This window comes from Oculina patagonica, chromosome 9 (genome assembly GCF_052425735.1).
Source record: "Oculina patagonica isolate OP01 chromosome 9, crgOcupat, whole genome shotgun sequence".
Classification (NCBI taxonomy): Eukaryota; Metazoa; Cnidaria; class Anthozoa; order Scleractinia; family Oculinidae; genus Oculina; species Oculina patagonica.
In genome coordinates, this window is record NC_135766.1 from 22,469,125 (window position 1) to 22,482,740 (window position 13,616).

At 35.2% G+C, this 13,616-nt stretch overlaps 1 protein-coding gene across 1 annotated transcript; it reads left to right on the top strand.

The window, feature by feature from the left end:
- Window positions 1-11,489: 11,489 nt before the first annotated feature.
- Window positions 11,490-12,488, top strand: LOC144665042 (melanocyte-stimulating hormone receptor-like). Its single transcript, XM_078526222.1, has one exon. It carries the CDS (start codon window positions 11,490-11,492, stop codon window positions 12,486-12,488), a length of 999 nt encoding a protein of 332 aa, XP_078382348.1.
- The last annotated feature ends 1,128 nt before the right edge of the window (window positions 12,489-13,616 follow it).

Consider the following 13,616-nt stretch of genomic DNA (forward strand, 5'->3'; position numbering starts at 1 on the left):
TCGTGACACAGAGATGAGTTAAAACGCCCTTATAAGCTAGCCTTTGAACTGAAATCAACTGCAACGGATGAAGAATTTTTCAGACAAATCACGTTTCTGGAGTTACGTTTCAAGCTTCAGAAAACGTCAAACAAGATATTGTCAGACCCTTCCTTTAGATTAAACCTTTTAAAGGAAAAAGAATTAAGCTGACTTTTTTTTCAAGTGTGTTTAAAATATCACTTTATTAAGCGGGCTGCAGAGATTTTTTCATCGTTCTTTATTGAAGTAATTCTAGATTATCTTGATATCTTTTTAGGTACAGCTAATTAGGCAGTGTGCAAAGATTAAAAACAATAAAAACATCTTTAATTCGACAGTAAAAAGTTAGTATTTTCTAGTTATTTTTCCCTTGATAATTTATTTCATTTCGATATCTTTCAGATATCGCAAGACAGCTGACAATTCCCTCGGGGACTTTTTAATTAATATATGTTAAGTGTTTTTACAATGCATGCAATGCCTTTGTTTGTTTTTGTCTTTCGACGAAAATAACCAAAGGCGTTTCATCTTATTAGCCCAGGTTTATGAATGTAGTTTTGGGTTTTTAGCAAATTAATTTCAGAAATCGTTTTGCGAAAAATGGCATTACAAGTATCAAATATACGAAAACACCAAGTTTAATTTATTATACAAACCAATCAAATTACTCTGAAAACAATCATCATCCTAAATCCAATTAAAAATTATACTCGTCTTCCTTTCTAAAATTACGAGGGAGAACACAAAAACTTGTAATGTTGTTATTTTGTGGGCAACTGATTGGAATTTCCAGACGAACTCATGCAGTGCTGTTTGAAGAAGTAATCCGTTGATTAATGCAAACAACAATGAGATCTTAGCCGCAGTAACCGCTATTTTCCGCGAATGGCTCCAACGTGTCTAACTCGAGACAAAGGGCACTAATATAATTAATTAGAACAAGTGGCAAAGGAGCGCAACATTTGCAAAACAAATTTATTTCTCGTTCAACACAAAAACACATGTCTCTTTTACATATTAAAGGACAGTGTCACGGATTTTTGCTAAATTTAGGCATGGGAAATGACTATCAAATTCGTTGAAATATTGAAATAAACTCTTAAAACAGTGAAGGAACATATCAGTAACACACCAAATACAAAAGAAGGTACGGGTGGCCAAACGGATTGCTATTGAAACGGATTGCGATGTAGGTTTTTGAAATACTGTTGGGCTAAACAGTTTTCAAAGTTAATCTCGTTTGCTTGTAACTTTAAGTATGAAGCTATGGTTTTGTGATTTGGATCCATAGAAGTAACTTTTTTGCAAACAATAAGCAGAATAAGTTTCATAGTGAGTATTTGACAAAACTTAATATAATAAACTTAACTCGGCCATGACACAGTCTTTTGTTAAGGAGTGGATCGAGTGATTTTAATCTCGTTTACATCGGGCATAGAACTCATAGAACACACCGACATCTGGCTAGAAAAATGCCAAATTGGCGAACCACATTTTCACATATTATACTTTATATTGCTGTTAGTCTTTATTTTATACTAACTTTACTTATTCTGCGAGGAATGTTGCTGATTTACACTTGCTAATAATTTTGACTGCCTTATTCCCAGCGGAGTAGGGTGGTGTACTCTATTTAGGCCCGCACTTTCTAACCTGTCGTTACCACTAGTCAGTAAGCTATATAGAGAGGCGGCGGAGCGTTTATAACGTGGGGGAGGGGGGCAAGCGCCACCTCCACCTCCCCCTGGATTCGCATACCCCTACTTATATTTCCCAAATCGGTATGTCCGTAATCGATTTGTGACAATGCATATAACTAGGCAGTTCGGACGGTTCTGCTTCATGGTGCTCAGTTTGGGAAGTTTTTTAGTCGTCGGATGGCGGAAAATGTACGCTCTGAAGTCGTCGATGCCACAGGTATTGTCAAATACAGTCCTAACAGCTTGCAGACCTCTCCTAGTAGCGATTTTGGGAGAGGAGTTTTGTTGAAATTCCTACACCATATTATTTCGCCAAGCACAGTCCTGATGAAATGATTTGTAAAAAGATCACGAGACTGTATATCTTGATAAACCAATTTCATGCTGCGCTAACGATACTTTCGGCACTGAAATGTGGGGGCTGAGCCCCTCATTTTTTTTTTTTTGGGGGGGGGGGGGGATATAGGCTTCAGCTCCCTCTGTCTATATAGATACGTATATAATATAGGCTCCAGGGCTCGAAATAACGGCCAGTCAACGGACAATGTCCGGACTGATTGGGGACTTGACCGGTCAAACGTACGCCTTGTCGGTCTTGTTGTCCGGTCACAAGTCGATAATATAATAATATTGAAATAAACTGTCTACTTCCTGTTAGTGCATACACCTCCCTGTATTGAGGAACTTGCAACCAAAAAAAATGAACTAGAACTGGTCGAATTAAATGGTTGTTTTCAAGTTGTTATTACGGTCTCAAAGTTAAAAATTTTCCCTAAGTTGTCGGTTTGCTCCTGCACAGAAACAAACGATCAATTTAATTCCAATACCCAGAATATAAATTACTATGATAAAAAAAATCTTTGACTTCTTTGCATCATTTATTCAGGGCTCAAAATTGCGACTGATACGGTCGCATCTGCAACTCAAATTTTTCCTTTGGCGACTACAAAACTTTTTGTACAAAATAGAGTCCGGACGGCATCTTACTTTAATAGTCAACGGTATTGTTACTTGTAGTAAAAAAAAAAAACGTACTTAGGGTAAAATATCGTATGTTATTTCTTAAGATTCACTCCCTGCGGCGATTGTTGAGTCCGACTCTCTTACGTCTTTCCAGTCTGGACTGCGCGAGCATTTTTATTAATTTAGTGGTTTACCCATATAATTTTAGAATTTTTAGATTTTTAGAATTTTTAGATTTTTAGAATTAATTTAGAATTTTTCAGTTATTATATATGTACATATTGTATTTTTACTTATTTTTAGACGTTGGTGTGATATCCGTATGGACTTTTTACCAACATATTAAATGTAGATGTAGATGTCGTTATATTTTTACATTATTTAAAAATTATTGGAAAGTCACATGTTGCGATTTTGTCCGAGCAGAAACGAGGTATGACCGAGCTAAAATTAATTTGGCCGGTCAACGTGTCCGGAGACTTTTTTTGTCTTATTTTATCTTATTTCTGTTTCAATCTCTTCTCCTTCCGTGGGGGTCAGTTTGCCATTTGATACTTAGTACAGTAAAACCCGCGTATAAGAACCTAGATTTTTCCAACTTAGCCTACAGCAATGATTTTAGTGGGATTTTAGGCTACTTAGGTTCTTAATTTGATAGGGGCACTAGCGATCAGCACAGATAACTACACTGACAGAGCAAATGTGATATGGAATATATTACTGTATTAAATAATTATCTAAAATACAGTTTAGATGATAACCTTACAGTAAATTTATATGCATGTCTAGACTAATTTTTTTTCTATATTTTCATCTGTGCCCTCATTTTTGTAAAATAAGAACCTATTGAAAATTTTAGCCTTACAGGTTCTTTTACTCGGGTTTTTACTGTATCTCAAGATTTCCACTGATTTAGGTCTGATGTTGCGTTATTTTACAAAATTTTTGAATGGCATTTATTACCAGAAATGCTCATAAGCTATTAATTGTTCCGACATTTAGCAATAATTTTACTTTATTGTAATAATGGCCAACCGATGTTTAAAATTAAAAATCAATATTTTGCTCCAATTGAATGATTTTGCCGACATTTTTTATTATGTAAGGAACATAACAAAAAAAGAAAATTCACAAGCACGAAAACGGCCAGAAATTAAACTTTACACTCTTTTTTTAATAAGAATATTGTTTTTCTGGGGCAGGCTGAATATTTTTATTTTTCTACCGACGTTAGACTGAAAATATTCTTACGAATATTCTTACATTATAGGTTTAGTTTGTATCTTTTGTGCTGTATATCATACACAAACTTTTGTATTACATGAACCGTTCATCAAACTGTCATTAGCATCGAACATTTAGCTAGTGCAGGTTTTTATCGTTGTACTTTATACCTTTTAGTTAAAAAATATGTTATTGTATTGTATTTACAAATTTTTTAACATACGAAATTATATTCTTTTCAAAAACTCACCTTCGGGTTTATTCTTATAATATCTTAAAATCAGGGCCGTAACCAGACCTTTGCCATAGACGAAGCAATATCTTGCTAGAGTTTTTTAGAAAATTTTAAAATCTAGAAGCTCTGAAACTCTTTCAGAGACATTTTTCATGAGGTATTTCTTGAGAAAAATCAATCTTGTTCAACTTAACTGGGGATTATTTTCCCAACAAAACATATTTTGTTTTTATTTTTTCTGTAAAAATCTAGAGGAGGCAAGTGCCTCGTCTTGCTTCTTACTAGTTTCGGCCCTGAAAATTTCGCAAATTTCAGGCCTCGACATTCTTATAAAATAAATTCTTATAGAAAAAAAGAGTGTATGTGAGATTTTGCAGCTGTTCCTCAGACATAATCTTTGATGCAAATTCTACATGGCAAACTTATCAAGACCTCGTTTATAGATTAATGTAAGTCATTGTACAAGGCGAATGAAAAATTGAAAAATTTGAATAGTGAAAAAAATGGACTGAAAAGAAACCCCCGGAAAGGTTTACTTAGGACTAAAGAACATAAACCATGAAATTCTAATGGTTTCAGAATGAAATTCTGACAGTTTCAGGTTTAAAGATTTTCCTAGTTCAAAACTTCAATCCTTTAACGTTAATTGAAAGAATGAAACCCGTTTCTTAATTATAGCTATCAGAATTACTTTTCTAGGTAACAAGGATTAGGTAAAAAATTATATAGAGTCGCTGAAAAATACGGCTCCAGTTTGTTGGCCAGTCAAAACAAACTAGCACAGCTGGGATTTTTTTATGATGTAGGAAAAAAATAAGAAAGAAAACTATTATAAAGCTTGACAGGTTTGAGGACGCTCAATGCCTTTGAAGACCAAACATCCTCCTGAAAACTGATAATTTTTAGTGTTTTCCTTTTTTTTTTCTTGCTGAGAGGTAACCACAGTCGGTCACATTGCTGTATCATATCGGGAGATTCGGGAAACAACTGCATTTCGTTTTAAAAATTTGCAACAGATTTCGGGAAAAGGTATTACAGCAAGGCGCCCAAAAGTGTGACCACTTTTAATTTATTCACATTATTTCGTGTAGATTTAATCCAATCAGATGTCAACGGAAAGCTGTTCTCGGCTTCTGATTGGATAATGACTGCATGAAAGAATGTGAATTAATTAAAAGCGGTCACACATTTGGGCGCCTTGCTGTAATAATAAAACTGAAAGCAATGAAAAGGAGCATCTTGCCACAATAAATCACAAGCTTTTGTATTACATGTACTGTTCATCAAACTGTCATTAGCATCGAACATTTGGCTAGTGCATGTTTTTAGCGTTTAATTGCAATTGGCTAGTTTTTCCGTTTAGTGAAAAGCAGAACTTTATACGGTTTAATTAAAAAACATATAATTGTATTGTATTTACAAATTTTCAGCATACGAAATTATATTCTTTTCAAAATCTCCGCCTCGGGAAAATTTCACAACTTTCAGCCATCGATATTCTTATAAAATAAATTCTCATAAAATAAAAGAGTGTATGTGGGATTCAGTTTGCAGCTGTTTCTCAGGCATAATCTTTGATGCAAATTCTACATCGCAAACTTATCAAGACCTTGTTTATAGATTAATGTAACTTATTGTACAAGGCGAATGAAAAATTGAAAAATTTGAATAGTGAAAATAATAGACTGAAAAGAAACCCCGGAAAGGTTTACTTAGGACTAAAGAACATAAACCATGAAATTCTATTGGTTTTAAAATAGAATTCTGACAGTTTCAGGTTTAAAGTTTTTCCTAGTTCAAAACTTCAATCCTTTAACGTTAATTGAAAGAATGAAACCTGTTTCTTAATTATAACTATCAGAATTACTTTTCTAGGAAACAAGCATTAGGTAATGGTTTCAAAATGAAATTCTGACAGTTTCAGGTTTAAAGATTTTCCTAGTTCAAAACTTGAATCCATCATTATTAATTTGTAGAGAGAAACCAGTTTATTTATCATAACTACCTTAAGTTACTATTATTCGCTGCTACTAATTTTAGCGATTTTAGCGAGTTGGGCGAAAATCGCTTAATTAAGTACTCGCTAAAATTTGTCTTGGTCAAAATTAATACTCCTTAAATTTAAGTACCCCCCTCTCCCACCCCAAGGGAAAGCAAAATTAAAAATAGTCAACTTGAAAAATTCTTTACAAGTGGATGCCGGTAACTTTTTTTTTGGCAATTCAAACGTACTAATTTCAAGTGAGTTCTTTTACTTAACATTTTTTTCATCTTAGCTATATGTTCATTAAAAACTGGTTTGAATTCGGAAAACAGCTCAATTAAATAGTCGCTAAATCCTGCTCAGAAAAAAATCGCTTAAATAAGTAGCCGCTAACAATAGTAACCTTAAGGTAATAGAATTACTTTCCTTTAGGTTATGGGCAACAAGCATTAGGTAAAAAATTATTTACAGGCTGAAAAATACTCCATTTTGTTGGCCAGTCCAAAACAAAGTGGCACAGTTGATATAGGGAAAAAATAAGAGTGAAAATATTACAAAGCTTGACAGTTTTGAGGACGAATAATGCCTTTGAAGACCGAACATCCTCCTGAAAACTGATAATTATAAGTTTTTACTGAGAGGTAACTACAGTCGTTCACATTGCGGGATCATATCGGAAGACTCGGGAAACAACTGCATTTTGGTTGAAAATTGTCCAACAGATTTCGGGAAAAGGTATTAATAGTAAAACTGAAAGCAATGTAAATGGGTCATTTTGCCACAATAAATCACATGTGTTGTTTCCAACTAGAATAGTTACAATATTGTTCTGAATGAATCAAACTTGAATGTAACTTTGAATAAAAATTTAAGCACAGCGTATTTACAAATTTTACCGACACTAGACACCTGACAACTTCTCAAGAAAAATAAGGCTTTTATTACCTTCAATTTCTTTGACAGCTGTGTTTAATTGGAGATATTTTCTTGTTTTGAAACTTAAATTCACACATTTAAACAATTTTTTTCTCGTTCTACCCCGATTCGCGCTCACTTGATGCTTTGCTTCAGATAATTTTCATTTTGAAAAACTGAACGTTGAAATGAAACTTGAAAGTGCGAGTGAATAAGATTCAAAATTAATATAACTTTTTCGAAGCGATATAGTTTCAATTCACTTAATAAATAGAAAAAGAAATATATTTTTCTTTTCATACAAAGGTGGATTAAGCGATTTTCAGTCCGTCAAGAATAATAGGAAAAATGCTTTGATTTTGCTTTACCGCACTCTGCAATTTAATTGGTTAAGAAAACTCGCGCCTTCCTTTCCAACCAATCATATCTGAAACCAGAACAAATCGCGACTTGGTGAAACCTGTTTTCGCGCACTTGGCACGGGTTAACGCGTGCTTGCTTCAAGTGCTCATTGGTCCAGCAATGAGCTTACCGGTAGTTTTACCGTGTATTGGCCGTTGCTTTGTTTTAAGTTTTAGGACAGTCAATTTGAGACGGCTCAATTCAACTGAAGGAGTAGAATTCATTACCACATTTAAATGCCTTAGTATTTTTTAACACATATCAGTTGTTAGTGCTCGCTGTTTTCTGCACGCGTTCCTCGACCTTAAAAATGCCAAATATAATATCATTACTCTTCAGCTTTCCTACAACACAGAAAACAACTGGGCTATTTTAATTTTTTGAACTGGATAATTTTGCACTTTATGTTTGTTACCAAGATAAGTAATTCTATTAATTTATAATTAATAAAATGGTTTCATTTAATTCTGGGTACAGTCAACTCTCGCCTTGCGGACACCCCGCTATTACGGACGCTCAATATTACGGACAAAATTCAGATCCCCGGCGAAAGTTATAGAGGTTTGACCGGAAATGACTCCCGCTATACGGACTCTCGCTATTACGGAATTACGGACACTTTCGTGGTACCAAAAGAGCAATTTTATTGTTTTGACTCTCGATAAAGCGGACACCATGAACTTCTCACATAACATTATTACGGAAAATTGCAGTGTGTTGAATACTATTTGTCGAAACACACTTCAGAAGTCTTCTGCAATAATTATTTTTGCATCAATTGCATCAGTAGCTGTACACCAGACTTTGCTTTTTCACTTCAGCTTGCGCCCTTTTCTTCCAGACAACTCCTTTAGAGAGATCAAACCCTCAAACCCTCGACCCATACCTAACGACTACTGAGTTGTTTCACGACTGTTGATAAGCTCGTCATAGCCCATACTATTTAACCTATGTTAACGCCATTTTTTTCCTCACACCCCGCTATTACGGACTCTCGCTATTACGGACACTAAACGAAGTCCCGAGCGTGTCCGCTATAACGAGAGTTGACTGTAACTCCGAAAGATTCATTCAGGTTAAAGCTGAAGCTGAAACCGCCAGAATTATACTGTGAACCCATTAGATTTTGTCGGTAATTTTCATGGTTTTTCATTTTCCGTGCAGCTTTCAACCTTAAATAACTTAAATTATAATTTGCGATGCAGAATAAGAGATAATGACTTTGGGAAACAGCTGCTAATTCTCACAAATATTTTAAAGCTACAGTCACATCTTTTAAGATATATACCGCGCATGCATGTTAGGTGTATACGGCTTTTATCTGCATGTCAGCAATTCCTAGTATGTTAAGGGCTTCATAAAGTTAGTATGGTAAAGTAAAGTTTAATTTTTAAACATTTTCGAGCATGTAAATATTAATTTTTTGTTATGTACATTACCTAATAAAAATGAGCGGCGCAAACAATTTCGGCTTTTATTTTCAATGAGCCGTTGAATGTTGTTGCAGTAAAGTTAATTGCCAAATGTTGGACATTTTAATGAGTTTTGGTGGCTTATGAGCATTTTATATGATTGGGTAACCTTTTCAGTGTAGATTTAAGGTATTTCTTCAATACAGAATTATTGAAAAGACTGAGATTGCATTCTAATCTCATATTGAAAGGAATGGCCATTTTCAAAAATAAATGAGATATCGTTTAGCAAATATCTGGTTGAATGAATTTTTCTCAGTCTTAATGTGCTCTAAAATAGGAAAATTATAAATGTTTCAACTGTGAAATAACACTTATTACATACCACACGATAACCAATAGGTCAATATAGATAATATATACACAGCTGCAATGTAATCTGTAGAAAATTTGTTGATCTATAGATCGGAAATTGCAATTTAATGGATTTTGGTGCGGATTATAAAAAGTAATCAAAAAGTACTCAGCATACAAGTCTTATAAAACAGCTCCCCATACGCAACTCGCAAATCACTTACGCACTGAATCCAGGACTGAAACACCGGCATTTCTCGCTGTTAACAGCAAACACTTTTTCTCAATTTACCAGGTAAGTTTCTTTCTATTTATGACCCATCTGGAGTAAAAATGTATGGTGCTATCTCAACATTTTGTAATGAATCAGTGTATAATTTGCGTGTTTTCTTGTCCATTGACCCTAGATTGCTTACTATTTAAGTCCATTTCTCTCGTTCAATCACCTAAGAAAAGTGTTTACGAGAAACTCGGTCGTCGGGTCTTTCATGTTGTTTTCTGCCTTTTCAGTAGTTATGCCATTTTTACTCCCGGGGTTCTTACTACGCCACGCCCGATAGCGAATCTTGAAAATTTAGACTTAAAAATTTCTGCCGTTGGACGCTGCGTGTCGTATTTCAACTTCAACATTACTTTGTCTCGGATTTTACCAAATTTTTGTAGAGCCAAAATTTATATTTGTGTCGCAGGAAACCTAAAAATAATAGTCCATTTTTATTAAAAATTGCTATATTTAGAGAACGGATACTGTTAACGATCATCTTTGGCTGCGGATGGCTCGGATGGAAATGGATTGCAACTTGAAAAAGTAATGCTTACTTTTTCAAGCTGTTTTCGCGGGTCTTCAAAAAATTGATATTTATAGCCGTAGCTTGATTTCTATCCGCAAATTAAGGTTATATAATCCTTTAGATGTTCAAAGATAATGTCTTTTTATGGCTTAAGTTGCCTACAACTTTTTCAAAACAGTTTAGACCAAAAATCTGCGAAATCCCCGTGACATCACTTATGTCCAGGATTGAACGCAAGTATTGTTTAATGAGTACTTCATGTTTGATTGCGCTATATAGCATTTCCATATTACTTCATATTTGACAAATTTTGGTGTGTTTTGGTGAACTTTCATTTATGAGGACACTTTGTGATGCCTGTCATGAGGAACGTGCATCTCATTAGCGTTCAATCCTGGACATATCTGCGTGACATAGCTCCTTTAACTGAGTATACAATTTACAAAATTGCTTTTCCCCTCTACTAGTTACAAACTAATCGAGGCGGGGTATTTGCCACTCTCTTCTCGGTGTTTGGTACTGTGATTTGACACTGTCTCTCGTGTTTGATATTTTACTCGGCGATTCAGTAAAAAAGATCCAACATTATTGATTCATTAATTGATTGGTCGTTTTCAACCAGGGGGCTACCCAAAAAGCATTCTGAAAGTCGTTACGTTTTCGTAATAACAGCTATCTATGAACTGTGTTTTCTTGGAAGGAGTGCTAATTGGACATTGTTATAGCTTATTAAAATCGTAAGGACATGTCGGTCTAGCGAATTAAACGTGGGGAATAATACACTCGAAAAAATTTTATATGGAGAGGCTCCGCCCTAGGTTGAAACCCTTACTCTTTTATATACCATTTTCAACAGAAAAGGTAACCCTTTTTTTGTACTTTCGATAGGAATTCAAAATGCTGCCCTTTCCCATACCTACGAAGAAATATTGAATCTCTTTTTTAATTTTTTACTTTATTGAACACTGAACCCCTTAAAATACTGTTCAAGATACAGTTAAAACCCGCAAGTAAGAATCTAACATTTAAGAACCCGTTAGGCTAAAATTTGCAAATTAAACCCCATTTAGCCTCAAATTTAGAGACAGGTTCTTATTTTCTAAAAATTGATTTAAAATGTTTACTTTTGGAAAATAAGTTTGGACAAAGCATTACTGTGCATGTATATAGTGTCATATTCTGAATGATCAGTGCTTCATTTTTTACATAAGAAATTATGTGGTATGCAAATTTTATACAAGGAATAGGCCGAATACCACTAAATGTTCTTTTAGCATCAATGAATTTTTTTTCAGAAAATAAGAACCTATTAAGAACCTAAATAGCCTAAATTTGTGTTAACTACCATTTATATAAGAATCTGTTTAGGTTAACCTGGAAAAATTAGGTTCTTGCTCACAGGTTTTTACTGTAAATGCCTAAGTTTAGCTCAAATCCGTGACACGGTCCCTTTAAGAGAGATCTCTTATCATTTCAGAAAAATAAACGATGGCTGCAAACAGCTCCAGCGTCTTTCCTTATGCAGCATGTCTGATGCCCAACCTTCCTGTAGAATCCCAGCACCACATACGGGACATCAGCAACTACGTTGTGCGACCTCTGGGCATGTTGCTTGCAGTCCTGTCATTTGTTTGCAACTCACTTGTCTGCATCACTGTGGCACGGACCAAATCTCTTCAGCATCCCTCACTCCTGATGCTATGCAGCTTGGCAATAACTGATTTAATATATGCACCATACTCTCTCTTCAGAGATATAAAGGCTTTAGCACACGAACACATGTGCCCGGTTGTAGCCTCCGCGGAACATTCAATGTCCGCCTTTTGCATCCTTACAACACTTGCTAACTTGGCAGTAATCAGCAGAGATCGCTACTTAGCAATCAGAAAGCCCTGGTGGTATCGTAATCACGTGAATAAGTCACGTGCTTTTAAGATGATAGGTGTCGCATGGGTGATCAGCGCATTGTTTGTACTTCTGAGTATCTTAAGACGTATTTTTCCAGCTATCGCGGGAATTCTTCCCCGTGGCTACATTCTCTCACTTGTATTTTATATTATTTGCTTGTTTGTAATTGCGTTTTCGTATCTCGGTATATTTTTTATGAAAAACCAATCCGGAGAATCAGTCCAAATGGCTGCCACATTACAAAGGGAAAAGCGCTTAGCCAACACTGTAGGGTTGATCCTGTTGATATTGTTTTTGACATTCCTGCCGGCTCTTGTCGCTCCTTTGGCTCTTCACGCGGCGGGGGTAAGAATTATCAAACCTTATAGACCTTTTTATACCTTCCTTCTACTGCTTAATGGGATTCTTAACCCGTTGTTAAATTTCGGTCGTAGCAAAGACATGCGAAGAGGACTGAGAGAGTTGTTTAAATGTTCCCGAGTGGTACAGCCTTCTGCCGCGTCTAACACCCGGGCCCTGAATGAATCTGTATCCGAATCTGTAAATATTCCGCTGGAAAGGGTGTCCCATGCCATTTGAAGATAAGAATGCCATTATTTGGGAATGTAATGTACATATATAAACGACGTGCCTAAGGGACTTGCAAAATATGTGTTCGCTAAAATGAGGTTTCGTTATATCGAGGTTCTTATCCATATATTTTAATATTGCTGGAGCAAAATATATCTTTCGTTTAACCGAGGACCTCGTTGTATAAAGGTTCGTTGAATCTTGGTTCCACTGTTGTAAAGTTTGTTGTAAGTTAGCGACAATTAAATAAAAAGTAGAGTGATTGTATTGTAAGGTGTATATTAATTAATCGTGTTATAAGTAGTGTAAAATGAGGGGAGGTGGGGTGGGGCTTATTAGAAGATTTACGATACATTAAAGTTAGTACCAGTCGCAGGGTTTTTTTCGTGAAAACACCCGCACAATTATCATGATTATAACTGCATGAAAGAGTGTTTTATGAGGGGGAGTTGATACTAGCTTAGGTATTCGCCTATGCCACTTGTAAACACGAGTTAATATATAGTTGAATACATTTATGTATATGTCCAACGATATGTAAAAACGTATGCTCTTAAACTGTCAGTACAATAGAACTTCGTTGTAAAAATAATATTCTCGAAGAAATAAACATTGATTGATTCATCTATCGATTATTGATATTTGTTTGAATTAGAAACAAGCGCGAAAGTTTAAGATTGGGAGTCACATTTAGGCTTTTATAGATTGTGCTCCTAAAAGTGGCATATTATGCTACTAGCAGTGCTCAAAATTTTGCCAAATTATGCAAAAATTATGCCAGAATTCCCAAATTATGCTTCTGATTTCCGAAATTATGCTCACAAAATGACGTAGATTCTATACATAGAGGTGCGCAATAACGACACCAAATTATGATGTTTTTTAAACAAGAAACTGAAAGCAGTTTATAACCGTGCGGTTAATGTTTGACGAACCTCTTTCAGTTCTTTGGCTAGAAAGGTACGGCGCCGCACAGTAAAAAAATCTTTAGAAAAGCAGTCACTTGAGAAACACACAAGACGTGATTGCGTGAGTCACGGAGTGTGCGTGACATGAATTTCATCACCGTGCCATGTTTTGCTTTAAACGCAAATAATTATTTTGTTCCAAATGTTCAATAAAATAAACCCAAACCAG